At 50.7% G+C, this 23,717-nt stretch overlaps 1 protein-coding gene across 5 annotated transcripts in view; it reads right to left on the reverse strand.

Annotated features, from left to right (window-relative positions):
• The window catches only part of IDS (iduronate 2-sulfatase), a 37,489-nt gene extending 13,778 nt beyond the window's left edge, over nucleotides 1-23,711 (reverse strand). For 4 of the 5 annotated variants that reach the window (XR_003796350.1, XR_003796351.1, XM_029240416.1 and 1 more), the window contains exons 1-6: nucleotides 9,703-9,923; nucleotides 9,165-9,301; nucleotides 8,394-8,571; nucleotides 5,613-5,701; nucleotides 3,758-3,958; nucleotides 2,102-2,272 (exon numbers count right to left, since the gene is read on the reverse strand). Coding sequence is in view for 3 of the 5 variants with exons in the window: in XM_029240416.1 (XP_029096249.1) it covers nucleotides 2,102-2,272; nucleotides 3,758-3,958; nucleotides 5,613-5,701; nucleotides 8,394-8,571; nucleotides 9,165-9,301; nucleotides 9,703-9,787 (861 nt within the window). In the remaining 2 variants the exon portion in view is untranslated. Of the gene's footprint in view, nucleotides 1-2,101; nucleotides 2,273-3,757; nucleotides 3,959-5,612; nucleotides 5,702-8,393; nucleotides 8,572-9,164; nucleotides 9,302-9,702; nucleotides 9,924-10,058; nucleotides 10,189-11,639; nucleotides 11,718-19,377; nucleotides 20,636-23,402 lie in introns of those variants that run through there. The other variant, XM_029240417.1, reaches the window with a different exon arrangement.
• Between the last annotated feature and the right edge of the window lie 6 nt (nucleotides 23,712-23,717).

Below are 23,717 nucleotides of genomic sequence, written 5' to 3' on the forward strand. Positions count from 1 at the left end.
GAGGGGCTGGAGGGGAGTGGTGAGGGTTCAGAGCAGCTGCAGAGGGCAAGAGGGAGCCGAGCAGAGGACTGGGCATGCGAGCATGTCCCTGCCTCAGGACGCGGGCTTGAGAGCAGACAGGGTGGCCGGACTGTCCTGTGGTCAGGGTATTGCAGTCAGGACGAGGATAGAGGGACGCGCGTGCTCAAGAGCTGGCGGGAAGAGTAAGTGACGGGCCACGGGGTCTCAGCTATCCAGGGAGGGAGCAAAGCCCAGAGGGGAGCTGGACACGGGGGAGAGGGGGCCACGCACCAGCGATCCCCGCGTGGCCCCAGGCTCACGCACGCGGCACTGAGTCAGAGGGCTGACGGCTGAAGGGGGCGCAGGACCCAGAGGCTAGAGACCCAGGGCTACAGGTACATGATGAGCAGGGCCAAGTGCGAGGTGAATGTGGGGCGGGGGTCAGCACACGAGTACGCCAGGGAGGTCCTCTGGGTCACTGTGAACCTGTGTGTCCAACCGGGCAGCTACACCACCAGTGCGCGTGGTGAGAGGAGGGGCTGAGACAATCGGGAAGGCACCCTCGCCCTGCAGCCGACACTGCCCTAGACACCCCCCCCACATTCACTGTGGTCCCCGCTGAAAACCTCCAGAGCAGCTGTCATCACGGAAAACCTTCCCCCATCTTGTGTCGACTCTGCAGATAAGGACACCGAGGCTCAGGGAGACAGGATGACTCGTCAGCAGCCACGCAGCTGGTGTGGGGTAACTGGAATTCGAACCTAGACCGGTCAGAGCCAGCGAAACAAACGCGGGGGCTCTGGCATCACACCTCCCAGGGGGCGCTCCTCCACAGTAACGCGTGATCTGGGCAAGTCTCTAGTGTCCTTACCTGGACAACAGAGACAGCAGGCCCCCCGCTAGGGTCCCACGGGGACCAAAGAGCACACACAAAACGCTGAGCACCCTTCCCGGTGTGCAGTCCAAAATGAAAGGGTCATCGGGAGTGACTGTCACTAACGCGATGTCCAGGCGCAGCCTCGGGGCTGCAACTCCAGCAAACCCCACTCTCAGAACCCCTGCGGGGGGAAGTAGGAACCCAACAGACCGACGGGCCCACTGCTTCTCAAACTCTCACCACTGCCACCCGAGACGCAGGGTTGCACAGCCCTCCTCGCTCAAACCCTTGCCGGCCGAACACAGGGGCCAGAGAGCAAGAGACACCTGGGCAGTCTGTCTGGTTTTGTTTTGTCTCGACACGTAGCCTACGGCAGTGGTTCTCAAACTTCTGCCTGCATTAGAATCACCAGGTGTGTGTTTTTGGAAATGCAGGTTCTCGGGCCCCACTCCCAGCCTCCAACTCCCTGACTCTGAGTGGGACCAGGATGCCGTGCTTCTAACGAGCCCTCGTGGGGGTTCTGACGCAGGTGGCCCAGGAAGCACTGTGAAAACGCTGTCCTCTTCCTTCCCCTGTAGACGGGCTGCTGGAGTGTTCACGTGCTAACAGAAAGGCAGGGCTGCGTGTGGAATATTCCAGAAAGAGTGTTGCTCAGCGTGCGCTCTGCATGCCAGGGAGAGTGGGGTTGACGAGTCACCCCCACGTCGCAGCAAACGGACCCCAGACACTGCAGCTGGACGGGGCTGGCCGTGTTGGTGCCCTAGCTCCCTCTGTGCCAAGGCCCCGCTCACCAAGCCACCTCCTGAGAGTAATGGATGCCCGTGTCGGCTTTCCCACAGGGGACCCGCCAGGACCGGCAAACTGAGAGTTCTGGGTGGCACGGGAGTCGCCAACCACCCTACACCTGACAAACTGTCACCTGGATTCAATAGCATCTCCTATCAGTTAGTGAGGGTCACCCAGGGCTTCTCCCCATGCCGGGCCCACAGCCCGCAAGTCCCCAGATCTCCAGACGCCCCCTTCTTTGGAAGCGGAGATGCTGAAGGGGAGACTCTCTATCCACCCAGCACGTTCGCCCCAACCCCGGTGCTCCACAGGCCGCCTCACACAGAGAAAGTTCTCAGCAAGACACAAGGGACAGAGCATGTCCACCGAGAAAAGCAGCATCACTCGTGACATCATGCCGTAAGTGCCCAATACTTCCCCCAAATCCGTCCTTGATACCTGAAAGTCGGCGGGAATCGGGCCGTAGGGCACGCTGAGGTTTAAGGCTTGGACATCCTCCCGCTGCCTGATATCCATCCAGGGGTTGTAGGCCACAGGAGGGAGGCCGGCAGGGACCTGGGGATCAGGAGCTAGGGTGATGTTCTCCAAGGGATACAGCTTCTGAAATTCCTTGGGGGAAAAGCACACAAAGCCACCAGGCCATCACTCTTCTGGCAAAGGCACAAGGCTGGGCCTCTACTGGTGTTTACGCTGCCCCTTCTCTAAGCCTGTGATGCGTTTACACAAGTATCTCCCCCACTTGAAAGTCACTCTCACGAGATGCCAGTGGTAATGAAACGAGTCGGCTGGTTTCCTACAAACCGAGCAGCGACAGCTCTCTTCCCTCATAGAGACCGATGCCCTCCTCTTCCCGTTGCCACCTCCCCTCCAGCTAGAAAAGGTGTGCAGAGGTGTGGCCAGTTCCCCAAATCAGCCTCACGCTCAGAAATTCACTGGGAGAGCACACAGGAGTCCGCACACAGCCCTACTCAGGGCTGCAATTACTGCAGAGAAAGGATACCAGCCACAGTCAGCAAAGGGGATTGTCACAGGGGGTATCTGGGGGGAAACCAGGCACAGGCTGCCAGAGTCTTCCCCTGGTGAAATCACACAGGATGCGCGCAATTCCACCAGCAACAAGCTGTGTGACAGCATGTGCACAACGCTGCTGCCAGGGAAGCAGAGGCTCGTGAAAGCCTCAGCACCCAGGATTTTTACTGGGGCTGGTCACGCAGGCACCCTCTGCCTGCACACATCAAAATCCCAGACTCGAAGCAGGAAAGGAGGGGTTTCTGTGAACAGTTCAGGCCTAGGGAGCCACTTGGCAGTTCTGGGAATGGTGGGAACACTCCCGAGATCCAGGTTCCCAGAGGCCAGGCCAAGGGTCAACCTCAGGAGCAGGCCTTTCAACGGATCACAGTCAGGCCTTGTAGGTTAACTCCTTCTGCACGAGAGACAGAAGTTGGTCTCACTCCATCAAGCGGGGCTGACAGCTCCTGCTAGGAAGGTGAGATCCCCTGGGCCAATCAAAGCGCGACACTCACAGCATCAAAGAGCACGTCTCTGGTCTCCACGCCCATCGCAAGTGACGGGCATGCTTTGCAAAGTCAAAAGGGTGGGCTGCTCAGGCCCGGGGAAAACATGATAGGAAAAAACTGAAAAATATTCTGAAAAAGAAGAGACTACATACTCTAAATGATACACACGCAAGTGCAGGATCTGAGCCTCCAACAAGTCACATGGTGCCCTGTGTTTCAGGGCTCAGGGGGAAAGGCAGTTACTGAAGAGGGCTTCACATCTCCTGGAATTCTGTACCAAGGACCGCCACTTACTGCAGGCTTCGGTGGCCAGCTCTGCATCCCTTTTCCGTGATGACTCACTGACTTCTAGGGAAAAACCCTCCAGTGGAGGAAGTAGAAGCCAAGCGTTTCTAACAAGATTCTTACGTGTCCTAAGCCTACTTCTTAGCCTTGACCTCTGAAACCCATCTTCATACCACTGAGTATACTAGTGCCATCAGGCGTCCCTGGTGACAAGGGACGGCAGGACGTGGCCACCTTCACTATGACACAGCTGTCACAGCTGTGCTGGATCAGCCGTCAGCCAGCTCTTCACCTTGGGGTATCTGAAGGGGATGTGTGGCTTATGATAGCCCACAGCCAGGAAGAAAGGACTGGCAGACGTTTTCATCTTTCCCAACAACCGTATGGCTTGCTCGGTGCTCTGCTTGTCAGGCAGGGTGCCCTCGGGCACATCTGCCACATCCACAGGGCACAGCAGGTTGGCATGGAGTTCTCCGTCTGGTCCCCTGCAGGTCTTCCAAAACAAAACATACAAAGTCAGCTTTTTAAGTGCAAGAAATAGAAGTCATGAAAGTTCCCCACAATGGATTTAACGTTTATATTTCGAGCACATTAAGTATTAGTCATCCAGACTACACGGGCACATAGAAGTAGAAGTAAAACAGAGAAGCGTTTCTTCTTTTCCAGGCAGAGGCCAGAAATCCAGCAGAACTTAGTTTGCTTCTCGTTGTTCATTCTCTGTCTCTAGGTCATAATTAATTAAAGGAAACCGAAGTAAACTCACGATTCAAAAAAAATCTGTCTCTAATTCAACAATAAAAAAACGTAGACCAAGGACTTGAATAGATATTTCCCCAAAGAAGATATACAAATGGCCAATAAGCACATGTAAAGATACTTCACATCATTAGTCATTAGGGAAAGGAAAAAAGAAGCTGTTTTCAATTTCAACGACAGACTAAAGCTTATAAGTGACAGGGTCACAGTTAACTAGATAAAGTGACAGTTCATGGAATTTCCAGATCCTCAACTCCACCATGCACAGGATGGAACCTACCGCTTCGTTTCTTAAAGTGGCCACGTCGGCCACAAGGCCAGTTTCAGTTTTGACCACGACTTCTACCTCACAAATACCCAGGGGCATCTCACCGAGGAGCATCCTTTCACAGCTCTGCCCTGTCCACACCGCCCTGGGCAGGGCAGCCGCCATCTGCCCCCCAGTACCTGCTCACGTTCACATGGTCTGCAGCACCGCCAGGGATTTGGTGCAGTCAGACCCACCGTCTTGAGAATGACGTGGGACATGGGCACAGGGACCTGGCATTTGTGAGGCTACTAAAAGTAGCAAGATGACTTCAGGGAACAGAAGCATTGAGATGGGGTCTTCCGATCTCATTCTCTTAATACTCAAGCCACAAGCCAAGGGCCAGAGCCCGCTGGCTTTCACTGTTTTCTGACATGAAAGTTGTCATGAATTTAGAACACTTTTCTGCACCCCACCAACCTCCCCAAATCCACACCCTTCTCCACACGATGGCTCTAAAATCCTCTGAGAAACATGTCATTTCTCAACACTCCAGCTGTTTTCCTGAATTTCTTAAATGTAAGTTTTAGTTGCATTTATACATCGGGGGCTCTTCTGAACCGAGATTAAGTTTCCTTATAGATTCCTTTTTTTCATAATGCTTTAAAATTTTAAAGCCCCTATCAAAGGTCTCAACACCTGAACATATCCATTAGGCCCAAGACAGACAGACAAGACAGATAGACGGAAAGCCTTTCTCCCAATCTGGGCTGAGGTGCTTAGAGCACAGGTCTCTCTTCGTCCTTCCATGTCTCGGCATCTCCTATAACGAACCCTCTGCACAGAGCCTTATCCAGAGTGAGCACGAAGGAGCCATTAAGTGAGTCTTGCACACTACAGCATGAGCTTCTAGAGCAAGGCATCCCTGCCAGCTTCTAAAATGCAGCCACCTCTCCGCTGGGCCTAATGCTCAAGGTTCCAACACTCATCCCTGCCAGGTCACGATCACGAACCAAACCCACAAAGCCCACCATATAGCCAGCTGGAAAGGACGCACATGCTGCACACGCAATAGTTAACCTTAATTTGCTAGACAGGGAAGAAGAGGTTCCTCTTCAGGCCAGTGCCCCTTTCACGGCCTTACCTTGGTGTTCTCGTACTTTTCAGAGGATGGATGATAAGGTGGAAGAGACCAGCTATATGGAGAGTCGTCACTATGATTGGAAGATACTCCTTGCGGGGGAAAAAGAAGGAAAGTCATTAAATAAAGCATGGCGAGTCCTTCAATGCCCTCCCCCACCAAAATGTACACTTTGTACACAACTGGGAAAGGGCCATCCCCTTCTTTTGGCCTCAGTTTCCTCATCTATAAAATCAGGAGCCTAGGCCAGATGATGAGAAGTCCCCACGAAAACCGACCCTCTGGGCTTCTATCTGAGTACTGAGCCCCTGACCCGGCCCCAAAGAGCCCTTGCTGGCACCTCTCCCTACCCTACAAAGGAGGTGGCAGAGGCAGGGGCACAACCATGGCTGGCTGGGCAAGGGGAGGCTCCGCGAAGGGGGGTGCTTTGCCGGATGCCAACCAGACACGAGACAAGGGGGCCGGGGTTCGAACCCCGACACTGCCTTAGGACGCCAGGTTCAGTGCTCTCTCATGACGCAGAAACCCACCCGTTTACAGTCTACCTGGGAAGACAAAATAACAACGTGCGACACCGAGGAAGGACTGCCAGCCGTCCGGAGAGGAGAAGTGCTGTGTGAGTGAGGGAGCCCCGGGCACAGAGGGGACGGAGGTCCGGGGAGGGCTGGCGGCAAGGGCTCTGGAAGGAGGAACCGCCTGTGCAGATGAGCCGGGAGGAGCTGAGAGGGTAGCGTGGGCAGCGCCATGGGAGAAGGGCGTCGCCAGCACGGGGACACACGGGGACTCCAATGACGAGCACCTGGCCAGGCAGGACTGGAGACAAAGGGACAGCGGGCGGAGGGCTTCTCAATCCCGCAGGCACAGTGGAAGCGCAGAGCGGGCTGACAGACCTGGTCCAAACCCTCGCGCTGCCCCACGTGCCCGTGCAATGTCGGGCACGCTCCGCGAGCCTCCGTTTCCTCCTCGGGAAATGACGCCAATGAAGAACCCACCTTGCCTGCTGCTGGGGAGAGGATTACGGGGGCAGCTGGCACAGCATCCAGCAGGCGCCTGGCACTCAATCAATGGTGGCTGCCGTCAGCCTCAAGCAGGCCCCTCCCCGACACAACAGGGTCTTGAGAACAAAGACCCGCTTGAAAAATGTGTCTCCAGGAGGGCTGCAGGCCAAGTGTTTGCTCTCGGGCTAAGACAACCCCACAATCTAATTATCAGGGGTAAGGAGGCCAGGCGCCACCCCTCGGGCCCCGTCAGGCCTCCCTTCCTGAGGCACGATCTCCCCTCTGCTGTGTTTGCTCCTTCCGTCTCTCTCTCCAGCTGTGCTCAGGCCAGAGTGTCAAGATGTGAGCACCAACTGCAGAAAGTTCTACTTGCACTTGCTGGCGACCTCTCGGCCGCACAGCCTGACAGATCTGCCTTCCAAACTGGGCCCAACTTTGCGGCCCCTCGTGATAAGCGCTTCTCGGGACAGAGCTTGGGCTCTCAAGGCACCCCCCCCACCCCGCCACGCTGCCCTGAGATCCTCCCCTGGGAAGGGAATCAAGGCAGCTGCCACTCCAGCTTCCCAGAGGAGGAATCGGAGGCTCGAAGAGGTTGAATGACTTGCCCCAGGTCCAATGCACACCTAAGAAGTGGCAGAACTGGGACTAGAACCCAGGGGCCGGCATTCCCGGTGCCACTGCCCATCAGCGGTTCACTCTGCCTCCAGAGGTGCTCATCCCGGCGGAATGCGGCACAGAGGAGACCTGAAAACAAGTGGGACTAAACTACAGTACATGTCTCTGTTAGACCACCGTGCTGCCATTAAAAATGACGGCACGAAGAGTCACCATGCGGGAAAATGTTTATGTCTAAAACGCTCACAATATAGCTGTGCATCACTGGTTGTCCCGTGTTGTGCACAGCTGCCTTCCACAATATAAAGTTGTATATCCAGGAAAATCTCAAATCAGAAAAATAATACGCCCAGAACCAGGGGACGTCATCACAATACAGCTCTCCTTAGTGGTACAAATACAAGCAATTTATTTATTTTTTTTCCTCTTTTCTGCCGCGCTGCGCAGCTTGCGGGGTCTTAGTTCCCGACCAGGGATTTAACCCTCAGACGTGAAAGCGCTGAGTCCTAACCACTGGACTGCCAGGGAATTCCCAATTTATATTCTTTAGTTTATACTTCCCTTTTTCTCCCCCAACTTCCTGTCAAATAATAATGCCTTACTTCAAGTTAAAAACAAAAAAGTATTAAACTCCCTGCTTCAGCATTCTCATTCTGGCATTAAAGAGAGCCAGTTTAGCTGGCAGTGTTGAAGGTCAGGACTGGGTGGCCCCTGGCACCCTAGAGACCCTGGGTACCAGCTTACCCTCCTCTTTCTGACCTAATTCACAGACAGCGGGCAGGCAACCCCTGCCAAATTACAGCCTCTTCACTGGGCAAGTCAGCAGAGCTGCCCTGGTCTCACTTCACTGCCAGGGACCCCGGGTTACAGGGGGTCAGGCGCAGAGCTGGACTCCCAGCCAACACTCCCCCTCCCCCGCAGCCAGTGCCCTTCCTTCCCCCCACGCAGCCAAAGGAACCAAACAGCACCATGACTAGTTTCCAAAAGGAAGAAAAAGCCCTTCTACCCTTTTTCACTTTTGGTGAGAACACAAAGCCAAGCTGAGAAGTGATATCCTGCACGAAGGTGGCAGCGACTAACCAGGTGCCCACCGAGCCCCAGCCCCAGGAGGGGACCCCCGTCCTCAGACACGAAAATGGAGAGAGCCCAGACTCGGAGGGGCAAGCAGTACCAGGATGAAAGACTTTTCCAACCGACATGGTCACGTAGCCATTCTCCTTGAAGTACTGGGGGATGGTGGAGAAGTTTCCAGAGTGTGCCCTCCAGTAGGAGTTGAAGTCATACAGGCGGGTAGTGTCTGGTCTCCTCCCGGTGAGCAAGGACACGCGGCTCGGGGCGCACACGGCTTGCTGGTAGGGAGCAGAAGCAGAGGGACACGTCCTCAGAGGAAAACAAAGTCTGGGAGCTAAAAGGTAACCAGGCAACCTCCCAGGTCCTCGGCTAACAGCTTGGCGGCTGAGTCATGCAGATCTCAAAGCCATCCAGCAGGATTTGGGCCTCACCCAGCCGCCAGCAAGAAGTCTTCCCCGAGAGAGGAAGGCCCCAGCCCCTCCATCCAGCAGATGACTGTGTCGTTCTGCATGATGGCGTCTCACGGGTGCCCGGAGCAGGCAAAGGTCTAGGGAGCGGCCCCATGAAGGGGCACAGGAAGGAGGGCCGCTGTGGCAGCATCCCCTCCTTCTCAGCACCAGGCAACCTCCAGTTGGGGGAAGAAAGGTGGGCAGGACCAGCCTGAACACAGTATACCAGGGCACACCCTCCACCCAAGGAGAAGCACCCCTGAAAGGCACAAGCTTCCTTGCCAGTGGACAACCAGGTTTTCTCAGCCGCCATTTTCCAAACTGTGCTCCCCTCTACTAAAGAGATGCCTGGCACAATGAGTACCATCCCCCAGCCCTCAGTGCACGAGGCACACACCACACCCAGAGGTGCCCAGACATACCTGGGCAAAGGCATTCTGGAAGAGGAGGCTGCGGGAGGCCAGCTGGTCCATGTTTGGGGACCTTATGAGCTTGTCCCCGTAACAACCCAGGGAGGGGCGTAGGTCATCCACGATGATTAAAAGGACGTTCAGAGCATCTGCACAGGAAGGAGGGGCTTCAGTGAGATCACCTGCACTGACACCCAACCCCCACCCGGGGTAGGTGCTAGGGTACCCAGAGGTCCAAGGCTGGCCCCAGCACCTTGACAACCCAGCCAGCTACGCCAGGGAGGGTGGGAGTGGGTGCACAGAAGAAGCCCCAGTCCGGGGTGGCAGGGTTAGGCTTTGGCCATGGCCTCAAGCCTGGATGAGGGAGGGAGAGAAAAAAGAGGGAGGGAGGGAAGGATGGTGGGTGGGTGGGTGGGTGGGAGGGAGGGAAGGGAGGAAGGATCGATGGAAGAAGGAATGGTAGGAGGGAGGGAGCGAGGGAGTTAAGGATGGAGGTAGGCAGGGAAGTAAGGAGGGAGCCCCGCAATGTGGGCGAGGGCGCCGGAGGCACCTGTGGCCGAGCTGCCCAGCGCCGCGGATCCGACGGAGCCCAGGACCAGGCCAAGCCAGAGCAGGCCCCCGCCTGGCGGCAGCATTTTTGCCCCGGCGCAGCCGCTCCGGGGCGACGATGACAGGTTTTGGCAGGAGGGTAGGGCCGCCCCCGCCGCCTGTCGCGCGTCGTAAACCCGGGCACCCTGCCCGACGCGGCCGCAGCCGGCCGCAGAGGCCGGCGCCCCGGCCCGAGCGCGAGTGCGCCTGCGCGAGATCCGGGCCACAGGGGGCGGAGCCGAGGCTCCCGCGCAGCGCCTGCCCCGCCCACCGGGCCGACTCACTGGTTGGGGCGCACCTCCCCCGTCGGGCAGGTACCTGGGGAGTCTTCCTAGGTGTCTCCAAAGATTTGCGTTGCAAGCACTGTCCTCAACCAGCAGTTTCCCGCCACTTCGCCTTTGCTCCTGCCATGCGTTTCACCTGGAGGCCCTTCCCTTCCCTCTTCTCTCTATAAAAGTCATACTTTTCCTTGCAGACCAGCCCAAATGCCATTCTCCTTCCATGAGGCCCTTTGAGAACTCGCCTTCCTCCATCTAAAGGGACCCCTCTCCTATGCGTTTGCTCAACAAATACTTATTAAGTACATCAGATATGTATACCGAGCACTGTTGGCAGCTTGGAAGTTCTGGCGGCTGGGAGTTCTAAGTTCCTTCCCTTGTGGAGCTTGTGGACAATAAATGACCAAATAAACATTGAATAGTAGTGGGCATGCGCGGTCTGGAAAAAAAAAATATGGGGGCGTGGGTGGCACATGGGGAGTTTCATGTTATTTTCTACGGGGTGGCCAGGCAAAGCCTCACTAGTAAAGTGATATGTGAACAAAAACTTGAAGGAGGTGAGGGAGCAGGCATTGTGGAGAGCATGCTTGACAGTGTTAGCTGATGGCACAGAGGCTGGTGTGGCTGGTGGGGAAACAGGAGATGGGGAGCAGGTAGGAGATGGGAGGAGTGAGGGTCATAACTCTTCCGGTGGCAAGAATCATTCACTGGGTGCCTGGGGCTGAGGGTTAGGCAGGACATCACAATCCTCTCTCTCTGTCTCTGACTCACTTCCACCTCCTAGTGAAATAACCTAACACAATGCCAGGCAGATTGGAGATCTTTTTTTGCATACAGGAACACATAAATATTAGTATAGTTATTGAGGGTTTCCTATACCCAGGCAACATGCTAATTTTCTCCTCACACCAACACTGTGAGCTAGATGCTACTATCATTCCCATTTTACAGATCCAGAAATTAAAACTCAAAGAGGCCAAGTCACTTGACCTGGCACACAGCCAGGAAGTGGAGGTGCAGGGGGGGTTTCCGTGAGAGGGAAGGTCCTCGGTTGGCAGCCAGAGCGCAGTCATCGCAGGAGGCTTGCTGCCATTGCCGCTGCACCTCATTTGCTGTATCCTGGGGTCCCAGCAGGTTGGCTGTTCACACCGCAGCCTGGCTGGCAACGCCCCCTTCCCTGGGAAGGGCCAGCCTCCACCTGCACTCCCCAGACCAGAGCATAGGACGAGTCCCTCGGGGTGGGCCAGCCCCAGCCAAGTGCCCAAGCTGCCAGGCCTCAGGAGGCACCTCAGCTGTCCCTCCTCATCCAGACACTTCCCTTGTATTGGTGGCTGCCTTTTCCCTCCCAAAAGTATGGCCCCTAATGTTTCAGGAAACTCTGAGCCCAACCTCAACAAGGACTCCAGTGTCTATTTAGAAAATTACTCTCATCCTTATTTCCTCTTTCCTTGGCATCTGTGATACTTTCTCATAGCAACGGGTGTCTCCTGCAAGCTTGTGAACTAAGGAGCAAATGATATCATACTTGTCATTATCAAAAAGCCATTAACACAAAATCATTCAGTAAACCCCAGGGTTGACCAGGGAAGGGAATGAGGCAAAAGCCACACACAGTTCCCACCTCTAAAAATGTCTGTAGTTCTCTTGTGGACTCCATTCAAGTCGGCAAACATTTCCGGAGCACCATGCCATCCAGGCCCTGGGGCGGGAGGTGGGAAGGATGCATGAGGAATCAGGAGGCAGACGGGTCCTTGCCTGCAGCCCCCCAGGCATGTACCACCTGTGGGGAGGAGGGACAGCAGCACGACCTGATCGCCATCACAGAGGTGGACTTCTGATTTGTCAAAAAGAGAGTTTCTCCAGAGGAAGCAATCAGATGTGAAGACAAATTCACCCAGTCCAACACTGATCTAAGCAGCCCCTGACCTGCTGCCGAGGTGTTGGGGTACACCAAGAAGGAGCAGCTGGAGAGCCCGTCTAGACAACAGCCGGGCCTCTAATGACAGATATGAGAGACCAGACATGAGGCCTATGAGCATTTGAGCACGCAGTCTCAGCTGCATCTTTCTGGAGGAGCTTAAATTTGAATAAAGGTGCACAGCTAGCATCCATTGACAGACATGGTGTACACACCCCTAAGGTGAGCATCAATGAGTCATGCCCGTGTATAATCCCCTCCCATTGGGTGTGAGTGGAACCTGCGCTTCTAGCCAATAGAATCTGGCAAAGGCGAGACAGGATGTCACACCTGTGACTACATTATGATGTGTATAAGGGTCCATCTTGCTAGCACAGAGAGATTTCCTGCTGGTCTTGGAAAAGCCATATTGTAACTGCCCCCTAGAGAGAGCCACATGGCAGGGAACTGTGGGCGGTTTTTAGGACCTGAGAGTAGCCTCCAGCCAACAGTCATTGAGAAGCCAAGAGAACTCAGTCCTAGAACCACAAGGAAATGGATTTGGCCAACAACCACAAGAGCCTGATAGAGGACTCTGAACTCCACAAGGGAATGCAGCCTTGTGAGACCCTGAGCAGAGGATCCAGCTAAGCTGTGCCTGGCCTCCTGACCCACAGAAACTGTGAACTAACAAATGTGTGCTCTTTTAAGCTACTAAATTTGTGGTAACTTATCATGAAGCAATACAAGGTGAATACAACTTTGTTCATTCACAAAATGAATAGACCATTGACTGCAAGGTCAGATCCCTTCCTAGGGAGTCTTCTTATGGTTATGAAAGAATTGATGCCATAAGAGTCCATGAGAGCAGGTTGGAATGGTTCCACAGAAACCCTGCCGATTAACACCAATCCACCAGCTCCGCCAGGGTGCGTGAAGGCCACACAATTCTGGACAGAAAAGATGGCCTCTCTGTCCTCAACCTTGCTATGGCCGTCATCAAAGAAAAGACTGAGGGGGGACTTCCCTAGTGGCGCAGTGGTTAAGAATCTGCCTGCCAATGCAGGGGACACGGGTTTGGTCCCTGGTCCGGGAAGATCCCACATGCCACGGAGCAACTAAGCCCGTGTGCCACAACTACTGAGCCTGCGCTCTAGAGTCCGTACTGCGCAACAAGAGAAGCCACCGCAATGAGAAGCCCGCGCACCACAACGAAGAGCAGCCCCCGCTCGCCGCAACTAGAGAAAGCCCGTGTGCAGCAACGAAGACCCAACACAGCCATAAATTAATTAATTAATAGATTAATTCATTTTAAAAAAGACTGAGGGAAGAGGGGAGGCCTTCAATGTTCCAACAAAGGCCAAGAGGCCACAGGCACAGCTGAGATTGAACTTGGAGGGCAACCGGCGAGGCTTGAAAGATGAAATGCAGAAGTAGAGGGAGATCATGCTGGAGGAGAAGTGAAAACAAACACTGAAGACTGACTTTGTTGGACACGTGGTCTAATTTCAGGAACACAAAGCAGCCCTGATTGCTCTAGATACCCTGGACTTTAATGACTCCCACGATTGAAATTTCAAAGCTGAGTTTTAAAAAAGTACTTAAACCTCCCAACAGACCAGAATGTGAATGCCCTCTTCAAGATCAGCTGCATTCACACAGTGGCTCCAATTCACTGAACAGTTAAGGGAGTAACCTAGTTCACTAAAAACTAAAATATTTAACTGGAAGCATCATAAAATCAGGCCTTGGATGTCTCAAGATTGGCACCACTTTGTAGCTCAATGCCTACGTGAGATTTAATAGGGGCATCCAGAGCACAGAGTCCCGATCTTTCAATATAAAGTAGTTTATACAAGCCCATCTTAACTATATTTCTGCAATATTAAAGAAATAATAATTGGTTCAGCTCAAATTGACTAACAAGACACATGCATTTATTGTCTCTTATGGGTTGGGTTCATCAGAAAGCTGACTCTAAAACAGAGTTAAGCGTGCAGGATGTTTATTAGGGAGTGCCTTTAGGAGAAATACCTGTGGAAAGGGTGGGAAGGGCGTAAGAATGGACAGAAAGAGCAGTCGAGCGGTGCTACAGGCCTTGGCAACCCCACGGGGCAGTCTAGAGCTAGCATAGGCCTTCAGAGTTGTCTCGAGTTAGGCCGAGATGGCCAGGTATTTGTACATCACCTGGATAAGTCACTGAATGTGGCTACCCTTGGAGGGCTGTGATCTTGGGCAAAGTGGCTCTCTGCAGCTGAGGCAAGCCCTGAAGGGGTAGATGGCCCTAAAGGGCTGCCCTCTCAGCCACTGGGGCAAGAAGGCCTTCACTGAGAGGGGGCTTAAGTGGCACATCTCTGTGTTCACATCTCTTCTGCCCTTTGAAATCATCATGAAGGAACAAAAATAATATAACCTGACAGCAAGATAGGATGGGAGAAGATGCTCATATTCAATTGTTATTAGGGAACTGTACATCAAAACCACAGTGAAGTAGCACTTTACACCCACTAGACTGATTAACATCAAAAAACTAAAAATAACAAGCATGGGTGAGGATGTAGAGAAATCGGAACGCTTATACCTTTGCTCTTAGGAATGTAAAATGATTCAGTTACTGTGGAAAACAGTTTTCAGTTCCTCAAAACTTAAACATAGAATGACCATTTGACTCAGTGGTTCTACTCTTAGGTAGAAGATTTGAAGATCTGAAAACTGGTACCCAAACAAATACATGTACATGCATGTTCATAGCAGCACGTCACAATAGCCAAGAGTAGAACAAGCTGAAATGTCCATCAACAGATGACTGGATAAATGAATCGTGGTAGATATATACAATGGAATATCGCGCAGCCATATAAAAGGAATGGAGTACCGACGCATGCTACACCATGGATGCTGCTACACCACGGATGAATTCGAAAGCATCCTGCTAATTGAAAGAATCCAGACACAAAGGGTCACATATCGTATGATTCCATTTATCTGAAATAGTCACAAGAGATAAATCTGTAGAGACAGAACACTAATTGGTGGCTGCCAGGGGTCGGGGGAGAGGGGATAGGGAGCAACTGCTCAATGTGTGCGCGGTTTCCTTCGGGGATGATAAAAATGTTTTGGAACTAGATGGGGTGGTGGTTGTACAACACTCTAAATGCCACTGAATTATTTACTTTAAAATGGTTAATTTTACATTATGTGAATTTTATCTCCATTTTTAAAAAGTTAAAAAAAAAAAAAAAAAGGGAGGGGGACCTACAATGGCTTAAAAACTTCCCCAGATTCCTGGAAGCTGCCACAGTGGAGACTGATGAAGCCACAGCCTAGAATACCTACAAAGGGACTTCAGCTAAGGAGGGAACAAACTTAGCTTAGACAGTCTCCCAATTCTGAGACAGCAGGTATGACAGTGGGCAGAGTAAGACATGGGACTTAACCCAGACAGATTAACTGAAGGTTTCTATATGGCTGTTAACCTCCCCCAGAAGGCCCCAAAGCCAGTCTTTAACACAAGAATGGAAAAAAGAAGGGTTCTTCTCTAAAGAAATTGAATAATTTGTCTGGGGGAGGGCTAGGAAAACTGGAGTCAGTATTGAAACCACCACCACCAAAAAAATTTCTCCATATTATGACATTTTTGAGGACCCCCAACAGAACTATCAGCACACTGCCTCTTCATCTTAAAACAAAGCCTGCAAGTCAATAACTCCCGCCCATGTACTCGGAGCTGCCAGTCAGCCTCGTTCTTAAGTGTAATCGGACAACAAAAAAGGCCAAACATTTGAAGGTGGCATACAAGATGACAGAGAAATATCAAGAAAAACAAATAGCAAAGCTGGCCCTAAAGGAAAGAGATGACTAAGGCGCCGAAAAGAATAATTTTTAAAGGACAAACAAAAATACCCTTTATTAAGATCATCAGAAAGACTTGAGAAGCGATTGACTATATGAAACAAGAATAGATTGCTATGGAAAAATTCCAACAGAACATTAAAGACCACTTGGAAATTAAAACTATGGTTGTAAAGTTCAACATTCAATAAAAGAATTGAAAAGTCAAGTCGAGAGAAACTTTTCAAATGTTGAACAGAAATATAGCAAAGGACACCACCAAGGGCTGGCAAGAATGTGGAGCGATTCCAACTCTCTCACGTTGCTTGTAGGAGCATTCATTGATACAGCCATTTTGGAAAACTCTGTGGCAGAATTTGCCGAAGCTAAAGTTAAACATGTGCCTGCCCCAAGAACTGGCAACTCTACTCCAAGGCATATGCCCAACAGATGTGAGACTTCTAGCCACCAAAAGACATGGACAAGGATGTTCATAGTATTATTCGTAATAGCCCCCAGCTGGAAGCAACCCAAAGGTCCTTCAATTGTATCCAATAATTTGGATAGATAAACTGTGATATAATCACAAAATGGAATACAATGCAGCTGTAAAAAGAACAAACTACTGATACATGCAACAACATAGTTAAATTAAAAAAACATAATGTTAATTGCAAGAAGCCAGACATCAAAGAGTACATGGTGTGCAATGACATTTATAGGAAGTTCTAGAACAGCAAAACAGATCTGTGGTGATAAGGTCAGAATAGTGGTTACCTTTGGGGGAAGGTATGGAACAGGAGTGGGGCATGAGGAAGTCTTCACGGATGCTGGAAATGTTCTAGTATTTTATCTGATTAGTGATTATATGAGTGAGTACATACGAAAACAAATTAAGTTATTACTCAATAACATAGGCAAACAGAATATGAGACAATGAGGAAGACTAACATCTTCCTAAGTTATAGAAATGGAAGAGAAAACACGGAGGGGAGGAAATTAAAGGTATAGTAGAAAAATAACTTTAGAGCTAAAGAAAAAATAGCTCATACTGAAAAGGTTTATTGAGTACCTAGCACAATGAATGAACACATACCCAAGCTCATGCATAGTTCTGTGAAAGTTCAGAACACCAAGGATAAGGAAAGATTCTAAAAGCTTGCAGAGATGAAAAAATTATACAAAATTTCAGAGTGAAGTTTTATACATAGCCAAACTGTCAAATAAGTATGAGAATAGAATAAAGACTTTTTCAGACATGCGAGAATTCAAAAACTTACTTCCTGTTCGACCCTTTCTTAGGAGGTTACTTAAGGATGTACTCTAGCAACCAAAGGAAGTATGGAAGAACACCACCATTGCTATCCCCACCATAACTTATATATTCATATATATTAGGAAATTATATCTATTAATATAATTAATATAATATAAAACCAAATTATCTCTGAAAGACCATCCCAGCTTCAGAAATCCCTGTAGGGTTGGCTGAAGCCTTTTTTGAGATGGCATTACAGCCCACATTCTCCATCTACCCAATCCTGATTCCTTCCCTTCCTTTCTCTTCCCTTCCTTCCCTTCCACAGGTGTTGATCCTGAGAGAACTCCCAAAGAAACTCCTGCATATTAATCTCACCTTAGAGCCTGCTTCTGTGGGAATCCAACCTGCAACAACAATTGACGGAAAGTTGGGAAGAGGAAGGGAGGAAGAGAAGTGGGGGGAAATGGAGGCACATTAACATCATTACAAAGGAGAAAATCAAGTTATTGTCCCTAGTTGAGGGAAAGAGAAAGAGAGGTATAGGGATATTATTTAAAGATATAAAAGTAGCCAATAGAAGACCTGAAAATAGTGATACATCTATATATTATGAGGAAAAGGGATAATGGTAGGGAGAGATGAACGAAATTGGTCATGAGTTGATAACTGATGAACTTCAGTGATGAGCATGTGAGTTTTATTATATTGTTTTCTGCACTTTTGTATATGTTTGATCAATCACCATAATCGAAAGTTAACAATATAGGCAAAAAGATGAAAGGATGACTGAACTATAATCTCATCTAGCATAGCAGGAAGTCGGCAGATAATGTCTAAAATTGACAACATAAAAAAGTTGATATAGACATAAGCATAGTATTTACAAAGGTAGAGGCAAACTATCGGAGGAACTGAAACTAGAAACATTTACAATGAGAATGGGGTGCTGAGGGGCAGAGCACAGGACCTTTGCTTTGTATTATATGCCTTTTGTTCTCTTTGACTTCCGTTAGGGGTTGAATTGTGTCTGCCCACCCCACCCCCCAAAAAAAGAAAAAGATTTGTTGGAGTCCTAACCCCCAGTACCTCAGCATGTGACCTTATTTGGAAATAGGGTCTTTACAGAGGTAATCAAGTTAAAATTAGGTCATTAGGGCTTCCCTGGTGGGGCAGTGGTTAAGAATCCGCCTGCCAATGCAAGGGACACGGGTTCGAGCCCTGGTCTGGGAAGATCCCACATGCCGCGAAGCGACTAAGCCCGTGCACCACAACTACTGGACCTGCGCACCAGAGCCTGCAAGCCACAACTTCTGAAGCCCGCACGCCTAGAGCCTGTGCTCTGCAACAAGAGAAGCCACCACAATGAGAAGCCTGCTCACCGCAACTAGAGAAAGCCCGCGCACAACAACAAAGACCCAACGCAGCCAAAAATAAATAAATTAAATAAATAAATTTTTAAAAATACCTTTAAAAAATCAGGTCATTAAGGTGGGACCTAATCTAATGTGACTGATGTCCTTATAAAAAGGGGAAATTTGGACTCAGAAGGCAGGCACACACAGAAGGAAGATGCCCATGTGAAAATGGAGGATTGGCGTGATGCATCTACAAGCCAACGAATGGCAAAAATTCCAGTAAACCACCAGAAGCTGGAAGAGGCAAGGAAGGATCCTTCTCGTACTGGTTTCAGAGGGAACACACCTCTGCTAATACCTTGATTTCGGACTTGCTGCTTCCAGAATTGTAAGAGAATAAATTTTTGTTGTTCTAAGCCACCTAGTTTGTGGTACTTAATCACATCAGCCCTAGCAGAGAAATACAACTTAAAAACATTTCAAAATGTAATGAGATTGCTGGGCTGTGCAGAATGTAAGCTGAGATAGAAAATTACATGTACCAGTTGGCATAATTCTATTGTTTTTGTTATTATTCTTTTGCTGGGCAGTAGCAGCAGCAGGACAAGAGTGAGGGCGAATGGAGAGGGCCCGTGAGAGAGCAGTTCGGGTGAGAGTGGTTAAGAGGGAGGGTGTGAGAGAGCTGCTTTCAGTCAGTGAGTGGGATCCTGAAGTTTAAGATGTTTGAGGTGGAACAGATCCTGATGATGAAAAGGTCTAGGATGTGGCCTTGAAGATGGGGGTGCTGAGGTGGAGAGAAAGAGAGATTGTCAAAGGCAAGGAAGAAGTTAAGGAGCTGTGAGTAGCACAAACTGCCCAGGTAGACACTGAAGAGTCACCCAGGATGATGGCAGGACTCAGGATGCCAAGGAAACCAGGGAGCCAGGTGCCCGAGTCTTCAGTGAGTGAGGGAGAGGGGCCAATAAGTGCTGTGTAACCACAATCTTAGTGGCTGTAAGTAGCACCCATTTATCACCTCATAGTTTCCTTGGGTCAGAAGTCTGCGAGCAGCTTAACTGGGTATTCTGCTCAGGGTTTCACAAAGCTGCAATCGATGTGTTAGCCAGGGCTATGTTCTCGTCTGAGGCTCTGTGTCCTCTTCCAACTTATTCAGGTCGTTGGCAGAATTCAGTTTCTTGTGGCTGTAGGCTGAGGTCCCCATTTTCTTGCTGGCCATCAGCCAGGGCCGCTCTCAGCTCCTAGAGACCATTTACAGTTCCTTGCCAGGTGGCCCTCTCACAGGCGCTCTCAGGCAGTGAGAGCAGAACATATTGGTCTATTGGTCAATATTCCACAATCCCCTGCCACAGCAAAAGGATGAGGACTCAGGGGAGAATTCAAGGCTTGTTTCATTCCAGATCTGGGATCCTCGGACGGGCACTCCTCGAGGGCAGGGTCTGCCCCTTCCATTCACTGCTGTATCCGCAGGGCTGGCACTATTTGTTGGGTTTTGAGGGATCACTGGGATGACAAGCATGACCAGAATTACTTGGGTGAGAAGGCAGAGCTCACCCTGCACAGAGAGGCAGGCATCACCCTTGTCTCTGTGGGCATGTGAACTGAACCTGAGAAGGAACCTGATGTGGGCTGTGATTGCCACCACATGTGCTGGATACCGAGGGCCCTGTTCCCAGAAATGGCTGCCTCAAGATGTGCTGGATTGTCCTCTAACTGCCTGGGGAGTGCCAGGTGGATGGAGCTGGGTCTGGGCTGCCCCAAGGTTGATGATACAGCAGGAATAGCCTGGTTTCTAGCTGGGAACTCCCGGGGGAGTGAAGGTGAATTGGATCACAACCAGAATCTGATTCTGTTGAAGTAAAGCCTTATGGAACATGAAGGGGCAGAAGAGGGACTGGGCATCACTGCAGCATTGACATTTGCTGAGCTCCTGCCCTAAGTCAAGGACTTTGTAAGGTGAGATGATTCTCTCATTGTGGAAGACGTTGGTACCAGGCGCATTTGTCTCTGGACATCTTGCATCATCCTGTGAACAGTCTTTCCTTTCCCTTCTCTCTACTCTCTTTTTCCTTCATTTTCTCTTCAAGCCCAGACTTTTCCATCCTGCCATTCATTGATTCAGCGAGCATGGCTCTGGGTGGGAGGACAGGCCTCTAGCTTGGAGCAGGCAACTCTAGGGCTGTCAGAGCCAGGAAGTGCAGAATTTCTAAAAGCCTCCAGCAGGGGCCGCCCAAGCGCTGGTGCTCGCTGGCGCTACTTCATTGGTGATTCATGTCCTTAAAATAATATATAGATGAAGGATACACTTAAAACAAACTACAAATGCCTAGTCAGATCTTTTTTTTCCTCCCATTTGAGCTGCATGCATCCAAATTGAGGAGGTTACATTTGGTCACCCCTTTCCTCCTGGTTTTCCCCGTTCCTCTTCCATCTAGGGAAGATTTCGGCTTACTCCCCCAGATTTAAGAGCCTCAGGGAAGGGAAATAATGAGACCTCAAGGAGGACGCTCACAGTTGGGGGGCTTCCTGTGTGAGGGGAGGGGCTGCGAGCCAGCCCCAGGCCTGTCTGGCATCGCACACCTGTGCTCTTATACTCTGACAATCGGGTGTTTCTTGCGAAGGGGAGCCCACAGCTGGATGGCCAGGGCAACCCCCTCTCCCTCTGCACTTCTGCAGTCAAAGCCAGGGGACAAGTGGAGCTGGGAAACAGCGTAAGGCTTGGGTGACATTCCTCTGGGGCCCCTCTCATACTTGTGCCATGAAACACACCTCAGGCGCGAATGGGTCCATCTACAGAAGGGATAGCTAAAGATGGCCCGAAACGAGGCCCTTTTCAGGGGCGGGGAGGAACGGAAGTGTGGAAGGAATCTTTGGTGGTACAGCGAATTAGCATGTACCTCATCAGACAGGTGTCCTCATGCACTTAGTAGTTTACACAAGAAAGGTAGCGAGGGGAGCACAGGCTTGGTGAGGAAAAGGAAGCCCTCATTTTATATGGCACTAATAATTTTAAAATAAGTAAAAGGGATGAGAATTTCAATTCTGCCTTTACTAGGATGTCATTTCCTTATACACTGCAGGCTGTCATCTGCATTTTACTTGAAGAAATGTGGCATTTGGGAAGCAGCGGACGTCACCCCTTATGTAATCCGTGTGATGTGATATTTCTGTAACATCATTTAAAAGTCTATCAATATGGGAAACTTCTGTAAGAGTCTCTAAGGGACCAATAAAAACACTTGGGTGGAAGGCATACCAGAGGGGATTCTTGCTAAAGCCCTGTGTGTGAGGCTGATCACCATGCATCCTCATGGGCAACCAGGGTACATGGAGAGTCACCAAGGCACAGAAGCAGGGGTGGGCAGGTAAGAGAGAGCTTCCAGATCATTGGCTGGCAGAAAACCCCAATTTTGCTCAGGGAAAACATGGACTTTGCAATTTAGGGTCCAGGTTAATCCTAATAATATAATTAGCTACTAAGCATGGAGCAAGTGAGACGTCGGTGCTACTCCCTGAAGGCATCTTTCCATCCTGTCCAAAGTTAACAGACAGGCTTCTTAGGGACAGAGGGGGCCACCCAGCAGAGCAACTAGCACCTCTGGCAGCACAGCGCCCTTTCCCTCCAGCTGCATTTCCCACTGGGCCCTTGGGAAGCGTGCTATGAAAGCAAGGCAACTGGGTGAGCCTGATGCTGCCGAGCTCCCTGTGTCATCACCGAGCTCTCAAAATCAGAGACTCCTAAATCACAAAACACACCAGAATTGTGTGGGGGACCCAGGCTTTGTGGGACAGCACTGGGAGATGGCACAGGGCTCGGGATTTCCTGAAACCAGACAGTGGACAGGTTTTCAGAGATATAAACAACTAGTGGACAAACACGCTTTCCAAGAGCCCTTCCTCTTTTTAGCTCTAGGTTCATCCCATTTCTCCCACGGAAGACCGTGGTTGGTGCCAAACGAGATTCCACATCCTGATGCAGTTTGACAGATGGTGGGGTGTCTAGTCATCTAGGTTGACCTGGGGCTTGGGCCTCAGTCCTGCCTGTCCCAGGAAGGGCATCCCTACTGGCCGAAGGCCGGAGGAAGGTCACACACCCAGAAACCCTGGGCCTCTGTCAAATTGTTGGTTCTTACTGGTGTTAATATCACATGCACACAGTGCTTCGTCCAAAAGCCTTGGGGGCCATGTGAGTTTCAGGATTCATAAAGATTCATGCTCTGTGATGGGGACACAGAGCATATGTCAGTGACACACTGGCAGGGTCTAGCAAACACGCTGACTTCTCTGCAGTGAACCACATGACTCTTAACACCAAATGGGATAAATAAAAAAAAATTCAGGATGCTATAAATAGCTTTGTGCCATCATCCATTTTTGGTTTTACCACCAAAAGGGTTTAGGTCAAGCTCGTGAAAACACTTTTGGTTGCCAAAGCATCATGGCTGATGGAATCGTGGAGAGCAAATCATAGACCCGTATTACCCGAGGCAGCAGGCTGACATCAACTCCCACACAGTTCAGGGAAGCTCCTAGCTTCAGCGATTCCTGGCGCTGCTACAGCCCCTAATTCTCAAACCCTGTCGGATTGACTCAGTTCACGCTGCCTTCTATTGTGTCCAGGGGCCACTATACATCTTTAGTCAAAACCTACCCATGGCCCCCAAGTCCCCAGGCCATATCCTGTAGGACCTTTGGGACTGGAGTCCGACAGTGTCACTGTCCTCTTCCTCCTTTCCAAGCTGGAGGCTTTTCAGTGTCTGCCTGTCTCCCAGCTGCAGGCTTCAAGGCACAGGCCTGCTTTCCCACACTCTTTCTAGCCTGGCAAATTCTTCTTGGGAAAACAGAGATGCCTCTTCAAACACTATTCGTAGTAGGTGCTTTCTGGTTTACAGATTGCTCTCATGTGAATCATCCCGTGTCATCCTCACCCCCACCAGACAGATTTTAAAAAATTAGTCCTTATGGGGAGACTTTCACATTATGCCCATTCTTTAGACGAGGAAATCAAGACTCACAGAGGTAAAGTGATTTGCTTAGACTCACACTCCAGCAATCGTGGTGCCGGGGATCAATCCCAGGTTTGTGACGGCAGAGCAGAGCTTGTGCTTCCTCCCACGCTGCTCCCTGTGGACGACAGGAGCCTGCCCAGCCTACCTGGGTAGCTCTGCACACACACTTCCCTCTACAGGCAATGAATGAAATTTCACAGCACATCAAAATCTCTAAAACTCCCATGCCAACAATCGCTCAGAGGACCTGAATTGATGGTGTCAGGCTGGGGCCCTCCACAAACTCATCTGCTCCAGCCACACACCTGGACTCAGTCCCCTGAACGTGTCTGGCCCTTCCAGGGGGCCC

Source organism: Monodon monoceros, unplaced genomic scaffold (genome assembly GCF_005190385.1).
Source record: "Monodon monoceros isolate NGI ecotype Baffin Bay Population unplaced genomic scaffold, NGI_Narwhal_1 Super_Scaffold_22, whole genome shotgun sequence".
Taxonomy (NCBI): domain Eukaryota; kingdom Metazoa; phylum Chordata; class Mammalia; order Artiodactyla; family Monodontidae; genus Monodon; species Monodon monoceros.